This window comes from Chroicocephalus ridibundus, chromosome 12 (assembly GCF_963924245.1).
Source record: "Chroicocephalus ridibundus chromosome 12, bChrRid1.1, whole genome shotgun sequence".
NCBI classification, from domain to species: domain Eukaryota; kingdom Metazoa; phylum Chordata; class Aves; order Charadriiformes; family Laridae; genus Chroicocephalus; species Chroicocephalus ridibundus.
Window position 1 is genome coordinate 1,729,894 of NC_086295.1, and position 27,706 is coordinate 1,757,599.

The 27,706-nt window shown below is 44.3% G+C and overlaps 1 protein-coding gene across 1 annotated transcript in view; it reads left to right on the forward strand.

The window, feature by feature from the left end:
• The first annotated feature begins 5,408 nt into the window (after positions 1–5,408).
• Positions 5,409–27,706, forward strand: part of CDH4 (cadherin 4) — a 452,914-nt gene continuing 430,616 nt past the window's right edge. Inside the window, exons 1-2 of the mRNA XM_063350195.1 lie at positions 5,409–5,649; positions 7,702–7,813. Coding sequence (XP_063206265.1) covers positions 5,590–5,649; positions 7,702–7,813 — 172 coding nt within the window. The 5' untranslated portion in view covers positions 5,409–5,589. The remainder of the gene's footprint in view (positions 5,650–7,701; positions 7,814–27,706) is intronic.

The window sequence follows — 27,706 nt, forward strand, 5'->3', positions numbered from 1 at the left end:
GCTGCTATAAACAATAAAAACGGCAAAAGCTGTGAGTCTGAAAAACCCTCATGCTCCTTCGTCAGTCCCTATAAGAAACTAGGGACATAAAGATTAATTATGTTGATATTTATTTGGAGTTTTCTGGGGTGTGATAAGTAGAAATTACAGAACTGTTAGATCCTTCCCCTGGTACCTCGCTGGATGTGTGAGCAGACCCAGTGGTGGGGGAGACGCCAGGGACTTGTTGGAAAGAGCCTCTCAGCTGCTGAGGGGGGACGTGGAGGGGATCACTTGGTTTATCTTGCTTTGATAAGGTTCTTCCCAGACTGCTGTTACAGTGTGAAACCTGCTGCAAATGCAGCTGGTTTAGATGATGACTGCTTTAGGTAACTCCTTGTTTTTGAAGTGACAGCCCAATCACGCTTAAACACATGCTTGCATGAAGAGTGCCTTAAAATCAGTAGCTCTGGGGAGGCTTTTGGGAACCCGGGAATCAGTGGCCTTCCTCCCACTTGTAAAATGGCACAATGGCTATTCATTTTTTATTTATTTAAATATTTTTTTTACTAACTCCGGTGGGGTGTCATTGTTTCCGTGAACGGGAGGCACTGCCTCACGGAGCAGCCCGGGGAGCTGACTCCTGCTGTGCTGGGGATCTCTGGCAGTGTATCCTCCTTGGTGACCCTCTGTGTCTCAGGCACACGAGTTTGCCCACGAACCAGAGGTGACTTTTCTGAAGCTCTTACAAGGGACATATTGACATAAATAGGCACTCACTGTATCTTCTCAGAAGAAACCTAATTCTGCTTTATTTTTTCAATACCACTGCTTTAAACTGCAGTCCACTGACCTATTAAACCTCTCCATCTACTTTTGCCTTTTTTCTTTGTTTTTGCAAGAATACGATAAATTAATTAGAAAAAAAAAAGTAGAAATTTTACTGTTTTGCATAGGTCAATTTTGTTTTACAATATTTTAATAAGAGTTACATTATTATAAGGTGTGTTACCTGCCTAAGGTGAAAGAGACATAGAATTGGGATTTTTAAATTGATTTTAATATAGCCATTGCTGGCGCACTGCCATTAATGCTGGCACAGTTCAGTGACGAGACCACAGCGTGTCTCATAATTGGAGGTCAGACTACACTAAAGTTGGCCTCCCTTGGTCAGTGTAATTAACTGAGCAGGAAGGTTTTGTATAGGGCCTCTGAAGTTGTATTTTCCTCATTGCCATGCACATTACCAACTCGGAAGGAGAATCGATAGGAGCCACAATGTACTGATGAGTAGATAGCGTAAAAGGGAGAAAGTTCAAATTCCCTGGCATTGCAGCATGTCTGGCAGGACTGAAAACGTGACTTCAAAAGATCTGTTTAACCAGGAAGATAGTTGTATCTTTCTCACCATCCTCGCACACAGGTAGCACATGCAGGGTGGTACAGAGCCAGCTTAGATTAATGTGCATTCCGTTCCTGTTCGGTGCCGCTTTTTCCTGTGGATTCATTCTTCAAGTCACTTTCCCCTCTGTGACTCATCATTTTGTCTTTAGATTTTTGTACTGGAGCCAGATCATAAGTAATCCAGAATTTTGAGCTGTGCCCAACCATTCGTGTAGTTCCAGTGATTTGCTGTTGCTTTAAAAAATTATTGAAATGTTCCAAAGTGTGGCTTTTACTGTTATTTTCCTTCTGTGGCTGTATTCTTCTTACTCGGGAGCATCTTTGTTTCCTATGTTGCCTTCTGTCTAGATCTGGCAGGCGCTTATATCTTTTCCGGATCCTTAGTTTCTCCACAGCTTTGATTTACCTTTCACTTTACTGTTCAGTTCGATCTTGTCCCCTCTTCCCTACACATCCTCTAAAATGATCCCAAATGTGGAGTAAATCCGAAGGCAGTTCACATTTGCTTCAGTTTTGAACTGCTGACATAAACTCGTAATTTGCCATTATCTATCAGTCAGGACTCATCATTGTTTCTCCAGTTCTGTATAAATGCCTGCCTTTGTTACCACTTTTGACACAGACCAAAATTAGTAATAACGATTTTCTAAATCACCAGTCAGATAGCTGTCTCCTAGAAGAAGCAAAAATCATTGGACCATACAGAAGAAACCTAAGGTGTGGTCTGCACACTGTATTAATTTCATTTCTCCTTGTTTCTCAGATTTTTTAATAAAAACACTTTTTATCCTTAGCAGCTAGGCCATAACTGTTTACTTGAGTTCAGCGGAACATTTACTTATCAGAGAATTAAACAGGTTAAGCCAGCGGGAATATTTCCCAGATAAGGAATTCAGATATCAGCCCTAAGCTAGGAAGGCAAAAGTCTCTTGAGACGCTGTTTTCTCACCTCCTGTCCATTTAATTTGTTATTCCCATGCTTTCACATATTTGATGGCTGCTTGACAATTTTATTGTATGTTGTACTGTCCCTCAGTGATCACACCTCCCTCTCTCTCATTTTCTATCCGTGGTAGCACAGCTCACATCTGATACTCATCTCCACCACTAAGGGTTCTATTGTCCCCTTCATATGTGCGTGTAACTCCCACTGCTGTCAATAGGAATTACACGTGTGCATCAAGGAGAGAGAAATCCCTTGTGTACTCCATGCTCCTCATTATCCTGGCACAGTCAGTTCTGTAGGTGTCTCATCTACGAGCCTTTTATTCTCTTGAGCGTTGTGCAGTATAGCAAGTTGGCTCGTAGGATCAGCAGTTTTGCTCTTGAGGTGTTTAGCAAGTTGATTTACTGTGCATGTGTACGCTCCTAAATGTCTTCATCCAGCCAAATCCACATCTTGTAGCATTCATATGTTAGACGGTAGAGCTTCCTATTTCCTTTTTATGCAAGAATATCAATTCATAACCAGCCTCCCAGCAGACTCAAAGTGAAGTGAGAGCCTGAAGCTAACCCTCCAAAATAACGTGTGTTCAGGCCCAGCTCAGACCTGTATGCTTAAATGCAATACTTTGTGAAAAATTCAATAGGTACAAAAACGTAAATGGCATATTTTAATTTTCCTTAAAGATCTGAAGGAAGGTATTTTAGTTGAAATAGTAGCTAATCAGTTAGCAAAACTTTAATTCCTTCCACAACTAGTCCGAGTGTCAAGAGTTGAAGGAAAATGGCAGAGTGAGAACAACCACATATGTAAATCAGTGATTTCCACTGTTTGCACACTGGATTTGTATTCTCCTCTGATCCTTCTGGAAACACCCCAGTTTGGGAAGGTTCCCGGTGTCCCACATAGGCCAGGGCTATTAGAAATGTAAGTGGAAAGCACACTCACTCCCTTTGCAGACTTGTTCCCCAAGTACAGAGTCTGTTACCACCGCTTGGAAAAGAGGAATGGCAAACTAGTTTGGGAAAAAAATCAATTTGCCATCAGATTAGAAATCAACTGTAAACATGTTGAAGAATTCTATTTTTTTTCACTACTGCTCTGCCTTTTCTTCACAATCTGTTGTGGTGTCAGACTTATTTTGACAATACTTGTAGAACTTGTCATATTAACGAAGTTATCAAACAGAGTGAGCACATGCATAGCAACAGCTGTAGTCCAGCAAGAGTCAAAATAACCGGCCATGGGTATTCACAAGGCAATAGCCACACTGGAGCTGCACAAATCCAAAATATCCCCAGAAGTCTCCAGAGTACTTGTAGTTTTATTTAAATAGCAACAACCGCAGCTGCCCTTCAACCTGGAACAATCTACTCCAAACTTTGAAATTTAGGATAAAAATAAAAGGAACAAATTTAGATTTGATAGATACATATAAGGATTTATTTTTGTTATGATGGTGTCACTTGACTATTTCTGCCTTCGTGAAAGTGCTTCTTAAAAAAGGGTATACAGTAAATTCAATACAATGATGGGATTTATTTGATGTTATATAATGAACTCAGAAATACTTGTTTAAAAACAAAATAAACCCCATAATCCACTAAGACTGTAAATTGGCGGGGTAGGAACAATCTTTTCATTATTCGTGTCTACAGAGCTTAATACAATGAGGTCTCAGTTCTTTGCTAACATCTCTAGGTGTTAACACAATGCTATTAAATCTACTCAATAGCCAAAGATGCAGTCAGTGGATTTATGTGTCTCATTCCTTTGGAAATGTGTGAATCTAACAGAATAGTTTAATGGCCAGATTTTTCAGCTGCAATGTCTGATTTTGCACGTACATCAGATAGTATGCATCTATTTATGCAAATCATTGTTGGATTTATATGCACAAAATATACATGCCTGAGAACTCCTATTTGTGGAGTTGAGCTGCATTCAGAAGGGAAAAAGATCATATTTGGATGCTGGGGTCACGCTGGCGGAAAATAGCAGGAACCATGCTTAGCACGCAAAACCGCTGCTTTCCATTTTTGGTTTTCTGTCAAAACTAAACTGACTTAAGTTTCGCTTTCTGGCCCTGCTTTTGATCTGCCTTTATTTTTACAACAGAAAACCTTTAGTTTAGTGGAGTTAGCTTTATCTGCTACTGATGCGGACACGGACTGGGCCTGGCGCCCGTTTTCCTCTCAGACAAGGAGGGCCACGCTGGGGCTGGCTTGAGGAGCTGGTTCAGGCATGACCCATTCTTCCACCCGACCCTGGCCCCTGCGGCGCCCTCCCCTCTCCCTGCCCCAGGGCTGACTGTTGGGGTGCTCATCCCCCCGGCACCCACAGCCCGCCCAGGCACAGCCTGTGCCCCGGCACCAGCCGCCATGCCAGGCCTCTCCCTCCCCAGCAGCCTCGGGCGAAGGAGCAGGTCCCTGTCATGGCGGGGCTGTGATTGCCTCTGGTCTCATTTTCCTCTCTCCAAGTATGCTCATTTTGCTCTGGATATATTAATTTTTTCCTCCTGGATATGTTAATTTTTCCCTCCACATACTACCTCTTCCTCACAGACTGGACTGGGCTCTCCTCACCAGACATGCCCATCACCTCTGGGACGTGTTAGCTTTTCCTGTGGACATTCTACTTTTTCCTCACTGGATGTGCTTGTTTTTCACATGGGCATGTTAATTTTTTCCCCACTGGGTACATCTTTCCGCTGGATACATTACTTTTACCCTAGTTACACTCCTTCTCCCTCAGTGGATATACTACTTTTCCCTCAGTGGATAATGCTACCTTTTCCCTCAGTGGATATGCTACTTTTCCCTCAGTGGATATGCTACTTTTCCCTCAGTGGACACGTCCCTCCCCTGGATATGCTGTTTTTCTCCCTGAACACGTTAGTTTTTCGTCTTTGGACATTAAGTTTGGCCTCCGGACAGGCGAGCTGCGACTGACGAGGTTCCCCAGCGCGGCCGGCCCCCGCCCCACGCCCCTCCGCAGGCCGCCGGGGGAGGTGGCGGTACCCGGCGGCGGGGCGGTGCCTGTCGCTTTAAGGCGGCGCGTGCCCGCGCGCGGCGGGGCGGGGCTTGGCGGCGGCGCGCGGGCGGGCGCTTCACCTGCAGCCCAGAGCGGGCGCCGAGCGGCGGCGGGAGCGGGGCGGCAGCGAGCGCCCGGCCCCGGCAGCGAGCCACGGCAGCGGCACCGCGGGGCGGCCATCCGCGCCGCCTCCGCCACAGCCCCCGCCACAGCCCGCCGCCGCCGGGGCCATGAGGACCGGCTGGCGGGTGCTGCTGGTGCTGCTCCTTCCCGTCTGGGGCTCGGCGGCGGTAAGTGGGGCGCCCCGGCGGCGGGGAAGGACGGGTGGGCACCGGGCTGCGCGCCCCGCGGGGATTCCGCCGCTGCTCCGCGCCCCGCGGACACGGCAGCCGCTGCAACTTCGGGGTCGGAGCGCGGAGCCGGCCGGGGCGGCTGAGTGTGCGGGAGCGGAGCGGCGCAGCTCCCTGCCGCTGTCACCCTCTCTCTTTTTTTTTTTTTTTTTTTTTTTTAATAATCATTACAGTTTTTTAGTTTTTTTTTTTTGGGCGCTATCGTTCGCTTTTAGTGTAGTGCATCAGCCGTGCCGGCGAAACTTGCCCTCCGTGTTGCGCCGCGCCAGATAAACTTCGGGGGCAGCGGCGCGTCCCGGCGCGGAGCCGCCCGCGTAGCCCTGCGCGCTCGCGGAGCCTCCGCGCCCCAGCGCCGCCCGCACCCCGCGGGCCATCCCTCCTCTGCCGCCGCCGTGGCTGTGCCTTTAACTTTTATTTTTACCGGCCCGTAAACACCCCGAGTGGGCCTGAGCCGTGCCGGGGGCTAACGGTCTGGGAAGTTCGGGGGTTTTAGGGTTTTCCACCCCAAAATGAAGGGCGCTCTGCAGAACGTCAACAAACGCCCGAGCGCGTGGCTGCGGCGTTCCGGGGCGAGCGGGGCGGCCGCTGCGGGTCGTGCCGGACCGGCCGCGGGAACGCGAGCCGCTGCTTTCCCAGCCGGAATCCCCCGGCGCAGGAACCTGCGGGGGTGTCCCGGCCCCCGGGGGCCGGCGGCTGTGGGGGGGGAGCCCCGAGCGCCCGGGTAATAACGGGATGATTTCAGAGTCAAAGCCCGTTATCGCCACTCAGACCTTGGAAACGTTTCCTGCTGGCAGCTTCTTCCCAGCGACGGTCGGAGTCCCCAGAGCCGCTGCTGCCCTGCGCTCCCCCGGCAGTAGCTGGCATCCGCCTCCCCAGCCTGGTTTTTAGCAGAGTATGTTGGCTTGCTTTCTGCTTACTAAGCTCCTCCGAAAGGACCCTTCGCTCCTCTTCCCTCCCTTTCTCTCTCTGTAATGAATGCAGCATCGTCTGTGCCCGGGCGTGTTTGGGGGAGCAGGGGAGCCGTGTGCCGCTCCCCGGGGAGACAGGGACGCGCCTGGAGTTGCACTTTCTCGGGGCAGTGGCTCCGCTGGTCCCCCGGCTTCAGCCTGCGCTGTGGGGCTGGAGGCGTCGGAGGTGCAGCCTGCGTCGCTGAGCGGTGCTCTGGCGAGCCCTGCCCGCAGCCCGGGAGTCTTAGACATCCCTTGCCACTAGCGCTTGTTTGTGCATAAATCACCTGGCACTTGTTAGGCATAAATCACCGGCTTACGTGCTTTCAGTGAGCTGGCTGGAGCCGGGGTCCGGGACCCTCCTGGCTGGGGAGCGGGTGCCCCATCCCCAGGACCAGGCTGACCCCTCCTGTGGCAGGGGCTGGTTCCCCGCTGTGCAGTCCGAAGTTGCAGCAGAGCAGCTGGGTGTTCAGCTGGATGCTTCCCCCTGCATTCTAGCAGGTTGTGCGTGAGGATGTGCTATTCAGCGGTGTCCCCTTCATCCCCACTGGCGGGTCACAGGGGCAGCAGCAGGCACAGCCTCAGAAGGAGGGGGGCTTTAGCTGGTCACGAGCTCCTGGGGCTGCTGCGACCTGTGGTGTTTCTCCTCCTCTGGTCCTGGGGCTTGCCCAGTTTTTCAATAGCAAAACTCAGTGATTTGGATGTTGCAACATCAGGCCTTTGCGTGGCTCCAGTGCGAGCGCAGCTCGCCTTGATGAATTGCTGCTCTTTGTTTCCTCCCATCCGCTGACAGTGCCCAGTATCCCAGCCTTCCTACAAACAATACTCTCTATTGTAGTCAGGCAACTATTTTCTGGCCCATTTTATTTTTGCAGCTACAGTATGGATGCGCTCCAGCAGATAGGCACTTCAGCACAAGCGGCTTCTACTTGCACACTGCTTTACTGTTCAGGTTTGCCTGTGCCTAAACACCTAGTTGTTGGGTGCAAAACATTTTCCCAAATGACAGAAGTCATGGTGTGTTCTCCTTGTTTTGTTTTTGCAGGCACACAATGGGGATCTTACAGTTAGACCCACATGCAAGCCTGGCTTCTCAGAAGATGACTACACGGCATTGGTCTCCCAAAACATCATGGAAGGGCAGAAGTTACTCAAAGGTAAGTGGAATAAAAAGCTTAATAGGTTCTGCAATAACTGTATTTTCAGGAGGTGAAAGGAGACTTAAAGATGCTGGTTTTGATGGTGAAATTGTCTGCAGAATTATGTTTGTAGGAGGATGAAACAGTAAGTGGTTTACCTGAGTGCAGTTTTGAATACAGATGAACTATTCAAAGTCCGCATGCTGTCTGCTTCAGGTGCATTGTTTGCCTATAGTATGTGAGGTCGTCACTTCACTTTTAAGTCTCCCACTCCCACCCTGTCTGAAGGAACTCTACATTTGATATTTTAGAAAGTATTTTTATGTATGAAATGCAAAGATCCTTAAATTATCTCTGCTTTGAAATGCACGATAAAGCAGACGTTGTTGTTGGAAATGTGGTAAACAAGCCTACAGACATTCTGTTCACAAATGTGGCATTCATTTTCATTACTGCCCCGCTGACAACATGAAAACACAGGCAAAAAGAAACTACCAATTAGCTTTATAGTAATTGCAGGATTATAACCACTTTTGTGATTGTAAACTCTAAGACGTCTTCATAATCCAAATAACAATAGATTATCCTATGTATTGATCTCTCTCCCTTTCAAGTTAAAAATAATTAAACTTTATATTTGCATGATGCAGGAAATCATTGTTTTACTCAAAGAGAATTTTTGAAAATCAAAATATCCCCTTCCCCCCTGCCCCATACCCGCTTTGAGTTAAATCACTGACCGTTGGTGGATTTTACAGCAGTTCTAAAAACATAGTATATTGTGGGAACTAGGGAGCACATCGGGACTTCATGCTCTGCTCAAGGGTTTATAAACCCTTTGCTGCTTTCTCCTGAGTACGTTCACTCACATGCGTGTGTCTCTGCCAGAAAGCTGGGATTTCTGTCTTCCTCCAGAGCAAACACCTGCTCTGTTACTTTGATTTTTCATGAAGGAGAAGGAGAGTTGTCAGTATTCTTTCTGGCTTCAGCAGAATCCAGGACTGGACGTTTTTTCTCTAAGCGAGTTGGCAATCAGTTTTGTTTCTGAGCCCAGTTGTCTTAGCTTTGCTGCTCAGGAATTCTCTTGACTGGCCTGTCATCAGTTTGTAGACGTTGGGGAGTTTATTTTTAGTTTGAAAGATAACCAAATAGGCATTTGACATAGACAAACCCAAGAACATAGCAACACATGAAGAGACCAAATACCAACTGTTTACGTATTTAGTAGCAATTTTTTCCTAGTCTTATACGCTGTAAGGCTTTACAACTCAGTATTTAAACTGAGTAGCTTTCATGCTTTTTGGGCTACTTTATGCAAAACTTAGGAAATTATTTGATAAACAATATCCTCCAACTACTAGAAAATCCTGTCATTAATACACTTGCTAAGAGGAGTATTTTTTGCAGTTTAGTGCTTGATAAATTGTGCTGCCCGTTTCGGTAGGTGGGCAATAGGGATGGAGCAGAAGGTCTGTTCAGAGGAGTCAGCTGGCAATGGCTTTGAAGACAGCATAGTGGCTGTCACTGCATTTTGGTTGCAACTGATAATTTTTAAATATGAAATTATATTTAGATGGGCTGTCAAGTTCATTTGAATGAAAATATATTTCTTTTTAATTTTATCCTTTAGGGGCCAGTTGCAGTTTTACATTAGTCATGGCAAACCTGTCTCTGATTTTGGGCTGAACTGGCCCTCAGGTTATTATGGATGCGTGCAACGCTTGTAAGATTCGTGTCCTGATAACATTGTCACGAGTTACGTGATTTGCAAGCAGTCTGTCAACTGAAGGAGAAAGAAGAAAGTGCCAAAGCCGTGTTTGCTAATAAGCAAACTATCGTCTTTACACCTTTTAATCTACAGTCAAATACATGCTGCTGTTTATCATAGGAAATAAATTTATCCAATTAATTTGTGCAATAATAGGGGAGAAAATCTGCTGCATAAAATTCTTCTTCATGCTTGTGTTGTTCTTTATATATACTCTAGCATGTAAAATTGGTAGTTTTCCAGTTTAGGTTTAATTTTACTTCCTAACACTTGATATGTCTGAAGCATAAAATGTTTATCTCTTTCTTCCATCTGGGTGAAGTATTGTACAATAGTTCAGACCAAAAATGAGTTCAGATTGCTTACATTATCATGTTTGATAGATTGACATATGTACCGTTTCACACCATCTTACCACGCAAAGCTTTGCTGCCAGCTACCACCATCTTATTCATCAGCACGCAGTAATTCATCTCCAGCCCAAATGGGACTGCTTGCATGAAAAGCAGAGGTGGGAATTCACCTTTGGTGCTTTCATGGAATTGGGGGGGGAGGTGCGTACGTAGTTCAAATTGCTCTCGGGGGATTCCGGTGGGCAAGCAAGTCTTTATGCTGCAGAAGCCTCCCTCTGTCCTTGGGAAGGAGAGGTGAGGAGTCCTGGTACGGCTGATACGCCCTAAAGGTTTGTTCATCAGAAGCGAGGTAGCGTGTGGAGCTCGGCAGGGTGGTGAACGTCAGCCGGCGTTGGGAAGTTGGGAGGTTACGCGGTTCAGGGATAAGCTGCGTGGCAGTAAAGCAGTCTTTCCCTTCTAAGCTTTGTAATACCCAGCTCTCAAATGTATGCAGTGTTATGAATGTATCAAAATGAAAAGTGCTTGTAGTATTCTAGGTTTGAATCAACTTAAAACATAATGACTGCTTATAATTGACTTATTCCAATGGAAATAGCTTAGCCTTAATTTGACAACAAGAGCTTTTACAGAGTCATTGTTTTATTATAAGTATGCCATAAGCTATTAACTGCTACTTTGTGGTTCGTCTTATTTGCCTGAGTCAGCTCTCTAACATCCTCAAAACATACAGATTCTAGCAGGAGCTATTTGTTACACAGTAATTAACTTGTTTATGATAAATGTATGGGAGAAATGTCACGGCATTTTGTTTTATGTATAAATGAAAAGCATTTGCATTCTAAAAATTTCATGTTAATTAGACTTAAAATAGTTTTCCCCAGTAGTGCCACAACTACCACATATTACACATCACTGCCAACGTCGTAGCCCGATGATGGGGTGTTAGCTGAGTTGATTTGTGGAAACAGTGCCTTCCTTAGAAATGCCGTCCCTGCAGCTCTTAATAAAAGTTAGTGGAGTGTAATCGGTTGTATTTTTTGGTCTTTGTTTTTGTTTGCAGTGTAATAAAATTAGTCTTGATCACTGATGCATGGTAATGTTTAAAATAGGATCATTAACTATTTTCTTCTTCAGCCTAAGGGAAAATCTGAAAGCTGCAGTATGGCAGAGGACGATTACGGCATGGGTATCTCTTGCTCTTTGTTAATTATTAATGTTAACTTAAAATGGTAAGAACATTGGTCCTGAGAGGTGGGGAGCAGTGACGCGCGGTACTGCACTGGAGACGAGACAGTTCGGGACTGGCTCAGGGCGTCTGGTGCCCGAGTATTAACTCAGGTGCATGGGAGTGGTGATGACTGGTGGCCTGTTGGGGAAGGAGAGAAATCGGGAGCAGGATGCTGAAAGTGATATGCAATATGATCTAAGCGGGCCTCATACTCTTGTTATTGGGTTTATGCCCTTTTCCATTTTTGTAAGGTTTTTGAAGATTTAAATTAAAAAAAAAAGACATTTTTCAAAATTAGGAATTCAAGTTTTATTGGTGTGCTGTGAGACTCTGGCAATTGGTAGTGGGTGGAATGGCACCATGGTGTTAAATGCATTATTGTTTCTAGCCTGGTACCATCACAGTTACAGCAGGTCACCTCTCAGAAATACAGCTGAACAACATAACTCGTGGTTTTCCCTACAAACAGGAGACAACGTAAGCGGCCTCCCTTTTGTTTTTCTGTGCATCTCTTCATCTGCAGTGATTCATGTTTCTGTTGCCCATCCTAAGTAGTGCCTATACTGATGCAGCAGGATAACTTCACTTGTGTAGGCAGTTGCGTTTGGGTAAAAGCGTGTGGAAGCACAGTTTATTTTCATACGGGAAGATGAATAAACTGTGCCAGCGTGTTCTGCTTTAAGCAAGTGTATGAAACCAAAGGTAGCCAAGCTTCATGCAAATGTATAAAAATGTAATTGCTTCCATGCTAGGATTTTACTAGCTTTATTTTTGGTTAAAAACAAATGAAATACATGCAAACTTTACTGAAATACGTGTTTGTTTTGTTTTTTTTCCTAAGAATTCAGTCTGGAGGCCATCTCTCATAAGTTTGGTTGTTTTTTGGTTATTGGTTTGTTTTGTGTTTTTTTTTTTTTTTTTAGAGGTAGGATATTTTTTATGGCCAAAGCCTTTTGTTCTCCCCGCTGAAGCTTCAAAACTTCCATCCTGTTCAGCCCTCATTGCCTCTAACAGTAAAACTTAGGAAGGCCGTGAATGCTGTTTATAAAGTATAGAACAGATAGACCAAAAAAAGCCAATGCTCCAAATCATTACGGATAGTGTAGAAGCAAACATTAATTAAAAAAAAAATAAATAAAGGGGGGGGGGCAAGGGGAAGGAAAACCCGAGTAAGCCTTTGCAAACTATGTTTGAATCTGGTTCCTAGTAATTCATGTAGTCGTAGCTGTGGGGATGTATCCTGTACCTCCTCCTGGAGGTAGCTGTGCTGTGCTCTTGGGGCCAGGGTAATGCAGGAAAGGGAATGCAGCGTGTGTTGGTCAACAGCTCTACTTGAAAATAATCATACAGCCCCAAAATACTACTGCATACATGAAACTTGGCCCCTGTGAAAGCATGAGGCAAATAAATCTTTCAGGAGGACTGCTCCCTTTGCTGAGTGCCCGGAGGGAAGGAGCATCCCCTGGGGTCACCAGCAGTAACCTGCAGGCGAGCGTGGATCTGCAGCCTGGTGTGGCCCTGATTTGTGAATTGGTTAATGGGGACGTTCTGCCTGTCCATACGTCTGGCTTCCCACTTTTCCTGGATCTAGAATCTAAAAAATACATATGTACCTGGCAGCTGTTAATTTTGGTAGGAGCTTGGTTCCTGAAGGCTTCGGGAGTTGGAGGTCTGCCTTTGAAAGGTCCTTGGGAGGATGCTGCATCCCAAAGGCATTCCCCGTGCCTGCGGTGCCGCCTGCCCACCCTGCCGTGCCTCCATCGTCTGAGTGCCCTTCTGTGTGTCGTATGGGTGCTTTTCAGAAGTGAAGACGATGAGAAATGTGGGGATTTGTTCTGGGGTATGGTGGGATTTTTGAGCATCTTTTGGGGGTTGCTGGGCCCTGGTAGCAGCAGGGAAGCTGTGCTGCAGCCTGCTGAGATAGCCCCTGCCTCCTCTGAGCTGCTCCGAGCTTAAAAGACAGAGAGACTTTCCCATTCATGCTTTCATTATTTTCTGGTCTGTGATTCTGCATGAAAAGCAGTTACTGGAGTTATCGTACACATAATTAGCTTCACAGTTCCCTAATAAAATCTGAAAGTAGGCAAAAGTCCGCTGGGAACCCAGAACTCTTTCCCTAACCTTTCTTCCTTCTTTTCTTGGAGGAAAAAGAGGCAGAGACACATCAGCTTTCGATGCTAAACTTGTATGTGCTCCAGTGAAGCTGCCTCTCAGAAAACACTTCTCCCATTCCACAGGACAACTCCTTTCAAAAGCAGTTTCTTGATGGGCATGTTCCAAATCAAAACCATCATTTCAGTTATGAGTTCCAGCAGAGACCCCAGAAAGCTGCTGCGGATTGGGGAGCTGCTGATGCATATTTGTTTTTAATGTTATTCTTCAGATCCAACTTCTGACACAGAAATGGTGTTTGAGATGACATTTTTATCTAAATAAAATTGCAGTTAATGAGACCAGAGTAGTCAATAACACTCTGTAGAGTTAATCCCCTTACACTGTTTAATAACTGTATATATTGCTTTCTAGATCAGAGCTCTGAACCAAATTCCTCAAACCCGAGTAAAATTACTTTTTTTCTGCATTCTGGGGAGCTAACTGATTTTTATCTGAATAAATCTGCTTCTCCAGCAACAGACTCAGAGACTCAGAGCTTTTTTTTTTTTTTTTTTTTTTCCCAGGAATTTGTCTTTAAAGAATTACTCTGCTTCAAATTAAGCACTCTAAAAAAAAAAAAATCAAGGAAGAAAATGAAACAACTATTTCTATTGAATAATTTATTCACTTCTTTCTTTATGCTTAGGCTTTTAGGAAGTAAGCCATGTCTGGAACAGTATCAGTTTGTTATTTAGTGTGAAATACCTGTCGTTTTGAACTTCAAACCAATAATGTTAGGTCTTTTAAGGTTAGAAAATGTTAATTTTAAAGTCACTTCTGTGTTCAGAAACTGACTGTTGCTGACGGAGCTCATGAGCTCTGATCTCACAGAGCAGATGCTGAAGGCATTCTGGAAATTCTGGGCTTTTTTTTTTGCATGTGGTAAATGAAAATTATTTATTCTAGTGGTGAAATAATTTCTTACTTAATTTTCATTGGCCTAGTACCAGTTCTCATCGCCTAATTTCATTGATATTTATATGCAAAAGCCCCCTTCTGCCTTAATTTCTACCCTGGAGAGGAGTGTAATGTTCTAGAGGCAGCTTATTTCATTGCGAACTAAAGCTGGTGAAGTTCTTAGTCTGACAGTAGCATGGGCCATCTGCATAGTCATAGAATATTTTAGTAATATAGATAATACTTAAAAGTCTTATTTGAAGGGCAAGAAGAGATTAAAACTACAGAGGATAGGATTTCATTGGAAATCTGCTTCTTAATATTTTTTCATATAATAGAATGAATTTGAGTTACATAGGGGAAGAAGGGAGTTTCTGTTCAATTTGAGGTTACTGGTATGTTCAGAATTAGTGCCATTATACAAAACCTACTTTTTTATTTTTTGGCAAATGGAAATAGTAAGAACTAAGACCAGAAAGCGATGTTTGAAAAGTAAGACCAATATTTGCCCTAGGGAATCCAATTTCAAGTGATTTGATAAGGGTTTTGAGACGAACCTGTGCCAGCAGCTAGAGACTGATTTTGCCAGGACCCTCATCTTGAGCACTGCCGTAGGGGTTTCTGCTGGCCTGGCGGGCTTGATCTGTATCCATTTTTGTGTCTGTAAACTTTTTGTGCGCTAGCCAAAGGTTCTGAAGAGCATTTGGCTTCACGTTCAGTTTTCCTTTTGGTGCTTAAACGACCCCCCAGTGTTGCTTTTTCAGGTAAAGCTCAGAAGTGTCCTCGGCCAGCCGTGCCACCAGAGGGTTTTCTTACTGCTCAGTATGCTGTGATATATTGGTTTTGATATTTTGTTTAAATATTTATTTATTAGTATTTCTGAAAGGAGGGGCTGCTGGAGAAGTGAAGTCTCAGGGGGAGACTTCATCGTGGTGTATAAATACCTGGTGGGAGGGTGTAGAGATGATGGAGCCGGGCTCTTTTCAGTTGTGTGCAGAGAAAGGGCAGGAGGAAGTGGGCACGGACTGAAATGCTGGAAATCTGCTCAAATGTGGGAAGAAACTTTCTGTGTGAGGGTTGTCAGACACTGGAAGAGGTTGCTCACAGGGGTCGTGGAGTCTGCTCTTGGAGATGCTCGGAACCCAGCTGGACACAGTCCTGGCGCCGGCTCTGGCTGAGCTTGGAGGAGCCGCCCTGCAGAGACACCTCCCCTGCGCTGGGCTCCTCTGAACCGCTGCGCAGGTGAGTGTACGGGCAGGCGGAGTGGGGAACTGAGCTCTTCTGCAAATACAGATCGAATAGCTTTAGATAAAAACATTGCAACAACCTGCAAAAAAGTGATCCTTACAGGGAATTTGTGAAGCTTCTTGGAAGCGTAACCTCTAAAGAGAGAATAATTGGAACGCCAGGGACCAGCGTTCTGCTGTTTGCTTCCATTAATGTCCAGATTTAACTTGGACATAGTTTGTCTCCTGGCGTAAGGAAATGTTACGCTTAAATTCAAAAAGCTTTTGGTTTCCTCTTTATTTTTAGTAGAATAAAAGGAGAACATATGGAGCTTCTGTTTTCCCAAAATATTTGTCATTAGTACTGGCTGCTTCGCTGCTTTCAGCAGAATCTTTCCCAAGTGAGTTTTCTGCAACGTAAAAAATAGTTGGGTTGAACAAGATTTCTTTTTGCCACAGGCTTTATGATATCTTTTTTTTTCTTGCTTATATTCATTGTCCCTAATTTATTTATTAATTTTGAATTGCAGTTGCACAGAGGGAGAGAGAAGTGGCAAATGTTCTGGCATATGGGCTGCGCTGTCCTTGGGAGCAGCGACTTCCAGTGGCTCGCGCTGCCCCGTGCCTCCCAACCCCAGGCTCCAGCGCCTCTCTGCCAGCCTCTTCAGATTCCCTTACAACACAAAAATTGTAGTTCTCTTTTTCCTTTGCCCTCGCTACTTTTCTGCCACCGTTCCTTGCCACTTGCCGGCGTTTTGTAGCGGGGAGCCGGTGGCAGTGGCTCAGCGCTGCGGAGCGATGCTGTGCGGTAGCTGCTGCTCGGGGGGGCCGCGCAAGCTGCAGCCTATTAACATTAGCATGGTAATAGCAGCCACCGTGTGGAACGCACAGTGGGAACGTTGGAAGCTCCTCCAAGGACCCTGAAGATATGTATGGGCCACCCATGAAGGAGGAAAAAAATAATGCCCTTTCTGCTTTGAAATGAGCCAGTCTGTGTGTTTCATTGGTACCCGGAAGCACTGCAATCATGAAGGCTATTACTATGCCTATTATAAATCACAGTTCTGTAGCAGTTCGTAGATTAGTCACAAAAATTCCTCTTAGTCTAAAATTTTGTTATACTTAGTTTGTCTAGTAGCAATTCCAATCCTTATTAAACAAAATTGTCTTTAAAATAATTATGAATATAGCAATTATCCAAAGATAAATAGTCAAGATTACAAAAATTGTTCCATAAAAAGCTCTGTGGGCTCACATAGCCAAACCCACGACACTAGAGAACCATAAAAGGCAGGTCAGAGAAACAAACATTTGTTACTTCACCGTGTAGCAGGAAAAGCATATTGGGATTATTGGTATATGAAGTAAAAACACCAAGAAACAAGCTTGTGAAGATATTAGAAAATAAAGAAATGGTTGCATTTGAAAAAGTGTAAATCAGGACTAGTTGAAAGCTTAAAATCTAATAACCTGTTTGTTACTGATATGGACAAAGTGGTGATTAATAGAGCCCTCTGAATCAACGCTGGGTTTCTGCTCTTTGCCCTGTAGTTGGCTCTAGCCATGCAGTTTTTTCTGAGAAGTCTCACTGATGTCACCGGGAGCCGTTCGTGGCGTTACCTGGTGCTTGTTACGGTCTGTTCATTGGCATTTCAGGGACTCATAGAACATTGGGGCTGGAGGAGCTGAGCAGGGTGTCTCCAGGCACGAGGAGCTCCTGGGAATGGCTTTGTCCCCACTGTGGTCTCCAAGATCCCATCGTAGGGACCACAGCCAGGGTAGGATACTGCTTCCCTTTCCTTCCTTCACGCTTAAGCCGAAGCTCTCTGGATGCCATTTAAACCTGTTGCTATTTGTCTTTTTTGTCATAGGCACAGAGAATAGTTGTTTCATTATTTTTATTTTTTTTTTCCCCCCCACACACTTGGAAATATTTTTTTTTTCAGCTTTGGCAGTCCAAGCCCCTCGCGTGTTCTGTCGCGCGCCCTGCGGGGCTGCCCTCCCTGCGGCCCTGGCTCCGCGCTCGGTGCCTCGTCCTGCCGCGCTGCGGACAGGCCTTGCCGCGCCTGTTCTGCGGGCAGCTCTCCGGCTGGTTTGTCTAATGTGGTGGCTTTTTTTTCTTAACAGTATGACACTGTTGACTCATGTTCAGCTTGTGATCCAGTATAACCTCCCACATCGCTTTTGGAGGAACTGCTACCTACCCAGTCATTTTCTGTATGTGTACTTGATTAATCCTGCTGAAGGAACCTTGCTCCTCTTCTATTGCACTACATCTTTTTTTTATTTTTTTTTTTATTGGCCTGATCTGACTTTGTTAGGATTGCTTTGAATTCTAATCTTGACCTCCAGCAGAGTTGCAGTTGCATCCTGCGTTTGTGTCGTTTGCAGATGTAACAAACATATGCTGCATTCCTTTATCTCTTCTGTTAATAACAGCATTGAACAAAATCGGTTCAGAACAGACTGTCGCAGAGCCCATGTGATAGAGCCTTCTGCTTTGGCCATGAACCATTAAAACTCTGCTCTGGGTAAAGTTATTGAAATAACTAAAATTTAAATAGTGGCCTGTAATCTGAGCCGCTTCTGTCCTGATGTTGTAGAGCTGGGGTCTGTAGGAACACAAACCCAAACGTCCCCATTTGTCAGTGGAGGCATTTTATGAGTTTCAAACATTGGGGTCTTTGAATTTTCACCATCTAGAAACATTCCTCATTAAAAGCCTGGGATGGGTTCATGCAAGTTGAATGAAGTGCTGTTGCTGTTGGAGGGGAAGGGCTGCTGCGGTTCCCTCCGGTGCTGGACACGCTGCATTTGTAGGGTTTTAAATGCCCCGGCACCAGAGGTGTGTGTGCAGGCTACGGCAGCTGGGGAGGTCTGCTCGGTACAGGACACTTCTATTGAAGGGGCTGTTACTGATCCCAACATGAGCTGAAAGAACAGGATTAAATGAAAGTTAAAGCAGAAAATGGGAGTGTTGTACCTGTGTGGAGTACGGACCCTTCGGTTGAGTCTGTGTTCGCTGTACTGATGGTTGGGCGTTTTGATCTTTGCTGCGTCCCATTTCCCATCCCGTGATCTGTCTGAGCTTGTAGTGTGCTGAGAGCAAGGTGTATGCTCTACACAGAACACTTAGGTGTTGTACTGCCTGTTTTTGTCGTACCTGTCTTACTCCTAGAGCTTGTTAGAAGGCCTAGCCCACAACTAGATGTTTTACTGTTTAGTACCTCTGGTTGATTTTGCCCGTCATGCCGGTGTGGTTTTGGTAGCTGAAGAAAGCCAGATGCACGCTGATCCCTGTGTTAGAGGAAGAGACTCCCTCTGCTGATAAGATCTGATTCTGGAACACCTCGCTTTAAGGGGGGAATAGAGAGTAGGGCTAGCAGATTTCCAGATGGAAAATTATTTATAGAGTATTTCCCCCCCCAGTGAAAGTGCTTCCCTGGGGAATCAGAAAAAGTCATCGTTTCAGGTCCTGTATGCCTTGCTACTTGTCTTTCAGCAGCCTAATTATTGCTGGCTGGTTGCTTAGCTCCCTTGAAAACAGAAGGTTTACACAATTACACATGAAAGGCAACTGTTTTGCTCATCTCCAGAAGCTTTAAGTATTTTTATTTTGTGCCTGAATTATTTGGATGAATTACATTTCATTTCATTTATTTACCTTTTCATGGGCTTCTGAACACTTTTGAATTGATTCAATGCCTGCTTTTGCCTTTTGACCCTCTGTAGAGGATAGAGAAATGTGGGTAAATGGCATTTTAGAAAAAACATTATGTGATGTTGTTTGGGTTTTTCCTTTCCTGTGGAGAGAAGGGGCGGGTTGAGGATGAGGAAAAAATATATGTACGGTTGCTTGGACAGAGGAGAGACTATAGGTCATGGCAAGATTTGTTGCGATGAAATCTTCAAGGATGGCGACTATCAAAAATGTTGGGATGGCACCCAAAGATTTCCCAATGCTGTGTTCAAACTACAAGAGGAGATGCTCATCAGGAGAAGTTTAATAATCTCTAGATCACTCAACTCTAGATGCTTGTTCAAATAACTGAACAGTAGATTGATTATCTCTGTGCAAAGTTTACTGAAAGAGATTTTTATTTTGTTTTGTTTTTGGTTGCCCTGGAGTTTGGGACAGAAGAGAAATTGCAAGTTAAAAGGCCGGTTGCTATACCTGGTAACGAGTGAGCTACTCTAAGCGTACCGGGTGGTTTGGATACCTCCTGACTAGAAGAAACGCACGTAGGAGGGTTGTGTGGGGCAGTGGGCAGTTAGAAACGTTGGGGTTTGTGTTAGAAGTTTAATCCCATACCGATCACTGAATACCCGTTGCGTGAGTCTTTGTGGGCATTTCTGGGAGTGGTGAATTAACTGCGGTGTTTTGGCAAAGCTCCGTGCAGACGATGCGTTTTACTGGAATGAATTTTCCACAGTATTTTCAATAAAACAAAGTTTTATTTTCCCTTTCTACTGTGAATTGAGACATAATGTTGGTTGTATCCTGTTAAATAGCAGCAGAACTGAGCAATAGTGGCACAGCTGGTTTTACCTTTATAGTAATCTAGCAAGTTTCATTGCCTGGGAAGACGTGATGACGAAGCAAAGTTCTGTTAATGCAGCAGCAGTGTCCTTCGGCAATGCAACTGTAAGAAGGAGAGTTTAACATCTGTGGAGTGGGGCTGCTTCTGGAAAAAAAAATAGGAACTTAAAATAGGGGTGGGTGGGAAGAAGAGATGTGAGATGTTGAGTGCCTGGAGGCGTGGGTACCCGTGGAACTGATGGGCCATGGGTCATGTTGGGTCTGGACAACTCCAGAAGTGGTGCCTGTTATGGAGACCTATAGAGAAAAGAAAATTTCTGCAAAAGTTTATTGACAGTCTGAGTGATTTTGCAACCTTTCATCTGCATTGGGGTCCCTTGCGAAGTGTCTCTCCTTGCAATATATCTGTCTGCACCTCCAAGAGAAGTTTGTAGGAATCCACACATCGAAAAACCTACCGTTCTTAGGAGAGCTCTCCTGAAAAAGAAAAAAGGAGGAAAAAGAAAAAAGCTAAAGGTTATATACCAAAATAAGTAATACACGCTCAAAAAAAAGTTAATATCTGGTGAATGTCAATTAAGTACTTCCCCAGCTAATAGACAGCTTAGGAGGTATAAAATTTAATACTCCGAAAATTGCAGAACCTTTGAAGAACACTGTTAATTCAGACTCATTGGAAGCAGGAGATTGAGCGCTGACCTGTTCAGAGGTAAGTACTGAAAAAGATACGATGGAATGAGGGTACATTTCTTGAATATAGAGACATTTTGCCTTAAGCTTTTCTTTTGTTAGGTGGCTTTTGAAACAGTTTAAGTTCTTGTGCAACACGTCAGCTGAATTGCACTAGTAAATGGTGTCCTGTTTATTTATGAGGCTGATCCGTAGTGTTTCTGAAGGCTCGGCTGGCTTGGGAGCGGGTCACCGCGTGAAGGGCAACTGCCGGTGGACTCTCACGTGGCCACGCCGACAGGTTCTGCGCAATTCACTCTTAAAGCATAAATCTGTTGCCCGCGTAAGGATCTCAAATGCCCCGGCATGTTTCACCTCTGGGAAACAAATGAGGGATGTGCAGGTTTCTGAGGGCAGTGTTAGGCACGCTCTGTTGTGGGCAAAGAGCTTTTTTGGTTTTATTATGGAGCTTTCTTTGAGAGCTGAGCAGATGAGCAACAGAAACTGCTCTGAGGTCACCGAGACATGGTGTAGTAGGGATGAGTTTATTTGGAACTGAAAGCAAACCAAACTCTGCCCCAGTTGGCCTGCTTCCTGATGAGCACTACCCCCTGGGGTTTTTTTCCAGTCTTGTGTTTTCTCCTAATCCCAGTTGCAGTCATTTTTTTGGCACTTACAGTTAGGAGAAAAAAATGAAATGGAGTAATACATGGCATTTGTTTTGGCCCTAGTCATGACTCATAAATAGGAATAACATCTGTGCTGATAGTTTTTCATGATATATAACCAGATCGAATGAATAAAGTTTTCATTTATTGCTGTTCTTTTGCCATTGTTATATTTAGGGAGCTCCAGTGTAAAGAGTGAAAGTTACGTATATTACTCATGTAAAGAAGTTATGTACCTATTACTCATGTATAGATCAGAATTTATGTATGTCCTGTGAATTTTCATTTAGCCACTGTATCTTTTTAAACTAAAAATGGCTTATTGCCTTTCCCTGAGCTTTACAAAACTTTTTCAAGATCCCTCCTGAATCTTAGGCTGTTGAAGACTGGTACTCTTGCCAAGTCTACACCATTCTTTTAATTAAAGACAAAAAAAGAGAAGTGAAACTTCCAGTGGATGTAAAGCCTTATAATCCTGAAATGATGTGAATCCGTGCAACCCCCGAAGTCATTGGAGCTATTCTGACTTACATCTACTGAAAATCTGGCACGTAGTATTCCTGCTGGTCTTTTCTTTTGCCCAACAGTGGCTCTGCCCAGAGTTGGCACTGCCGACAAAGCGCTCTCTGAGGAGCTGACCCAGGGTGGCGCGGCTTCCAGCTCTGCTGATTCAGCACCGCACAGGCCATTTTCCTCATTTCTTTGTGAGCTGGATTAAATTACTCTGCAGGCTGGACGGCAGCCACAGGCCATAGTTTTACAGCCTTAGAACGTGGTATCCTAGCCCACAGCATCTGAGAGGTCTGGCGGTGCGTAAAGCTCTTCTGCGGCACTGCAAAGGAATTTTGGAATTGGCGGTCGGTCGCTTTGTAAGGCTAACACCAGCAGGACTGAAAATATTTTGATTGTCTAGTTGAGATATAATAAAATGGGGTTCTGTTAATTGAAGGAAGGGGTATCACGGGGATCAGGTTAGTGTAAAAACTCCACTGTGTGTTTTTGTCATGGCAACGTTTCTTTAGATTTGTCTTAGGGAATTACAGGCTAATAAATAATGAATATGAGTTTATAATGAACATAACAAAACAGTAGCACCAGTGAGTGTCCTGCCTGAGTTCGGGGGGTTGTGCCATTAGAGCTGGCCGAGTGACTTAACAGAATTTTGGGAAATTGTTTCCTCTTGTGTCTCAGTGTATATGGACATCTCTTGTCAGTCCTGAGCGGGTTTGGAATTGCCCCCAGGGGGAAGCAGCGGGATGCGCTCCCTGGTGAGCTGGGTCGTGTTCCCGTCCCACAGAGCTGGGAAGTGGGATGTCTGTCACTGCTGTAGTAGGCACATGGGTAGAAGAAAAAGGGTGTTTTCTGTTCACTGGCAGCTGCTGGCTTTGTGTATTGGAAAGGCGTAGCTGGCTCTGCTGTGATCGCCACTTGGGCTTCACTGTTGTGGCTCATGGCAAATGGGTCTGGCTGTCTTTGGCCGAGTATGGATGTTGCTCGGATGTACCCGCTCCCCTCTGATGCTCCTGGTCCATCCAAAAAGGACTCTGGTGAGTGGAGAAAGCAACGTTGTTAATGAGGAGAGAAAAGGTGAGACAGATAAAACGTAAAAGCCATCCTGCTTCCAGAGGTGAGAAGAGAGAACTGTAGGCAGTCCTGTCTGAGCCAGGTCTTCCAGCGCAGTTGAGACCAGGCTTAAAGAATTTTCACAATAGGTTCAGAAGTCTCACTCTCTCTCTCCTCCCTCGCCTGAGTGTCTAATCACTTTGTTTTCTCACTTTAAGGGGCCTGCCTTTTACCAGAAAGACGGGCACCCCGTACATGTTATCTTTGAGTTGCCTTATTGCTTTTCAGCTTTATCTCAGTGGTTTAAAAATAAATAAAGCACTGCCAAACAAAACCTCCTGGCTTTAATACCAAGATGGAAATATTTTTATAATTAAAAAGTACTATTGAATCAGAACATTTTTCAAACAAAATTTCTCTGAGTGTGATACGAAGGTGAAGTTCACATTGATGGTTTTAATGCTGAAGCTAAAGTGGGCAGATTGGAAAAGTTGTTTCTGAGCGGTTTGTTCCATTTTCTGAGACCTCGCTCAGTCTCATGTATCGGGTAGCGCTGCCAAGCCAAGGGTTTATCTATTGATTTCTGAATGTATTGTGCTGTTAATCTAAAACTTCTTTCCCCAGTGGGATTTCTATTCAGAAGGCTCTAGCCGAGCTCACGAAAGTTATTTGATTTGGGAAGTTTGAAAGAATAATAAAAGAAGGATTGATGCCGTTGGATTTTCATGAGCTCAGTCGTCTGGTAAAATAGACCGGCTTCCTCCTCCTCTGTGCATCCGTGCCGGTTTGGCTCGTTATTTAGGGGGAACGCAGAGTATGGAGATCACTTAAGTTTTACTCTCTGAGAGTTTGCAGTTATGAAACTTGTTCAGATGAAAGTTACGGGAACAGTGTTGGTGATGTAACAAAATATAAATATGAATGGGTTAGTGCAGCTTTGTCTTTTCATAAATATGCGTGCTTTATTTCTTAGTGACTAGGCCTTTTCTGCTAATTTTTAAACTAGTAAAATTTGGTGCTGGAAATGCATTAATGTAATTTCCCAAGAAGAGAAATGTGGCAAGGGAGTTGCACCATATATACCTAGGGGCTTTGCCCCTCTTATTTCCAACATCCTTCAAGTATTTGAGGAAACTAAACCTTATGAAAGAGGTGTGGCAGGAACGTAGATGGACTTTCTAGTTCATAAAATGTTCCTTACTTTTTCTATGATGTGAATAGAGGAATAAGCAGTCTTGTATTACAATGAAACCCAAAAAGTCCTTTTTGCCTTTGAGTGGACTGGTCTGTCGTGTATGGTGCGGGAGTTAAAGGAGGAAATGAATGAGATGTGATTGGTAGCAAAATAAAAAAAATAAATAGAGGCATTTTTGCCTTTTTGGGACTACAGTCCTGTCTCGCTGAAATCAGCTGCCTTTGACTTCACAGTGCCCATGACTGGCCCAATAATAGGTTTATACTATTCCATTAGGACGTTGTCAAATTAAATCAAGGGAAGTGGAGTCATGTCTAGAAAGAGCATCCTTGTGAGTGTTCCCTGGCTCTGGAGCACTGTAGTTTGTTCAAGATGACGAGTGTTACTTCCTCTGGTTTGGAGGTATGCTTGTTGCTCTTTTTTATGCAAAAAATACAGCTCTTTGGAGGTATGTGATTAACTCGAGGCATTATTTTATTGCATACCCAGGTGGGAAGCTGGAAATTAAGAGCATGCAGGAAGAATTATCTGGATATGGGGAAGAATGTTGTATTAACTATGCAGTTAGTCTTTGTCAGTAGCATTTACAGTTTCTTCAGTCCTTGGGGTGAGTAACCTAGCAGAATTTATTGGTGAATAGTTCAATTTGCTTAAATGCGCTGATTTTCTTGAGTAGGCAGAAATTACATCTTATTTCATGTCTCAGATTTACTTTTAATGAAGGGCCAAATCCAGATTTGACTTGCTTTTCTTCCCAAACTCCTGTTTAAGCACTGGGTGAATAGGACAAGTAGGATTTGGCGGAGTGAACTGTTCAGAGTAACTTTATTTAGGGGAGCTGGGGTAACCGCTAGCATTTCAGAGCGTGCTAAAGATCCAAGTTTTTGAAACAGATAGGAAAAAAGTGATTTCTTTTTTTTTTTTTAATCCCCCATGTAGAAATAAGCGCTCTAGAATATCTGAAACATCCACCAGTATCATTTCACTGCTGAGAATTGGGTAACTGTGTAAAATTATATTGACCTGAGGGGATTGAAATATAGAAGTGGCCGTGCGCTTAACTGTGCAGGAATCAAACTGTTTTACTGATAACATTTTATTGATTCATCTTCTCTCAGTGTTACAAGTAGCCCGAAGCTACGCAAAATGAGCTGGCGATGTTTTTGTGTTGTGGACATTGCAGTTTTGCAGCTCTTCATAGGTATTGAAATTTTATATATGGGCTGGGAGCTCACATAATTATTGTGATTTGTAATGGCTGAGACTGCAGATGGGGCTTCCCAGAGGTTTCATTTCAAGCTAGATAGCTGGTAATTCCTCTTTTCTGTTTAAGAATCTGTTGTCCCTCCTTTTCTCTGCAGCTGCTGAGGTTTCTCTCCGTGAAAAGCTGAACCATATCTCAGACTTAATGAAGATGCGTAAAATGATTGAAATTGCCTTAACAAGGCAGCGCTCTGTATACAGCAGCAAAGAAAATGTGTCTTGCTGTTCGCAAGGGATACTTTGTCCTTTTCATAAAGGAACCATGGTTTCCGCCCGTATTATAAAAATAATAACAATAAAAAACTCCTCCTTACAACAAAGCTTTAAGAAAATGAATGGCTTAAAAAACCACAGTGGCAGATTGTGAGTTTAACCTGCGTGTGTTGACTAATTAAATTCTTTTGAAGGAGCTAATTTCATGTATTTTATTTAATGAAGGCTTACTTAAGATTTTAATGATGTGGGCCTTTTCTCTTCAGTAGAATGCCATATTGACTCATGACATATTTTTACACAGGCTTCATTCTGCCGTGAACAACAGTAGTTGAAAATGCGAGCACTTGATAAAGTATCATTAAATTAGCTTATTGTAGTTGCAGATTTTTATTACGCTACTTCACAGAGATATGAATTGATCGCCTTGTACTTGCTGTTTTTTAAAGGTGCAGCATTGTTATTGATTTCGCTACTTTATCTCAAGTGTTTCGTCAGCCCGCTGGCAGCCTTGTTCCCTCTGCAATTTTAGAAAGCACTAGCCTTTGTGCTTATTTTTAATTTTTTTCTGTGTGTTTCATGTGTCTCTGAAAGAGATGGCGCTTGTGTTGTGCCGTGCCCCTGTGCGTGGCCGCTCTGCCCCGTCCTGGGGCCATCGGTGCCCTGCTCCAGGCGCCGCCGAGTGCTCTGTTGTCCTGGGATGATTTCCAGGGAGTTCCTGGGATTTACTAATGCTGAGGGCAAAATCAATCCTGCGCATATTTTATAGCCTGTGCATTTGGATATGGGGGTTCATCTGTGCTGTCGGTGTACTGCGATATATATCACAAATGATGTAGGAAAACCAGGAGCCTACATCTTGGATAGTCAAAAATTTCAGATATTTTTCCATGTTAACTCGAATAGTGGATTTCTTCTATAAATCTTGGAACATCCAGACCTATTTCAATACTAAGTGTATTGGAAAAGGATTGCTGTCAAGGCTTGTCCATCTAATTAAATTCCCTTATTAGCACCGGCGCTGCAGTCTTCCAGAGAAGACAGTAGATGAATAATCTTTCCAACTTATCTAGGTTAAAACTAAATGGCCTTTCATCAAATGCTAAGCTAAAAGTCCAACAACAAAATATAGTCACCCTTTTTGTGTGATCTGTGGTAATTCAATATATTCCTTAAATATAAATTGGTATTTCAGCTGTCTGTGGAAAAATTTTCAGACTTCAATTATCACAAGCGCTCGATGCCGCGAGGGCTCTGTCACCTCACGCTTGGGGCTGATGGCATTCCAGCAGCAACGTCTTAGACGTTAATAAAGTTTGCCACGATTCATTTTGACATACCCTTAGCCAAACGTAAGAAACTTTTTGTCATCAAGTCCTGCTGATCCACAGGGGTCGTTTGCGGCCTGTTGGTGATCGTTGTCTCCTTACCAGAGCAGGGAGAACAGGGGTTTGATGGAGAACCAAAATACTCGAATTTGAGTAAGAGCCCTGGTGGTTTTTTCCAGCAGGTGGGGGACTTGCCGTTGGTGGGAGCTACCAAGGGAAATGAAATACGCTTTGACCCTTTTGCTTTGCCGAGGGGGATGGAGTGACTGCCAGCAGCTGGGCTTTAGCCAAATCCAATTCCTTGACCCTGTGGAATGTGTGCGGCCGTGAGAGCACCCGGGGTCCAGCTGCCCTTGGCTCCACAGCCCCGGGACCTTCAGGGGGGTCAGGATGCTGCAGGCAGAATCCCTCTGTTCCCTGTGTAAATGGGGGAGAAACTGCCCTTGTGGCAGAAGAAAGGTCCACACTAGCTCAGGTAATGGAGAGTTATCATAATAATACTGAGCAATTGATGTTTAAACATTGCCAGAAGTTTCAAGAAGCAAGATGTTTGTGCTAATTAGGCTGTTTGCCTGTCATCTTTATTCACTACTTTAAACAACAAAAAACCCTCAAGTGAAATCAAAGCGTGGTAGAACACGTTTCTTAAGTCTCCTTGATCAAAGCTTATGGAAGAAGGGGAATACTGCTTGTAACTATTTCCTCAAACACAGATTTGAGATCCGTTCTCTATTGTAGCACAAGGACTTGTCTGTAACCCGGGTGGTGGCAAAGTGTTGGTGATTGTTGTTCAGCGTTAGCCAGCCTGCTCCCTCTCAGGTGTACGTGTGAGGACCTAGTGTCAGC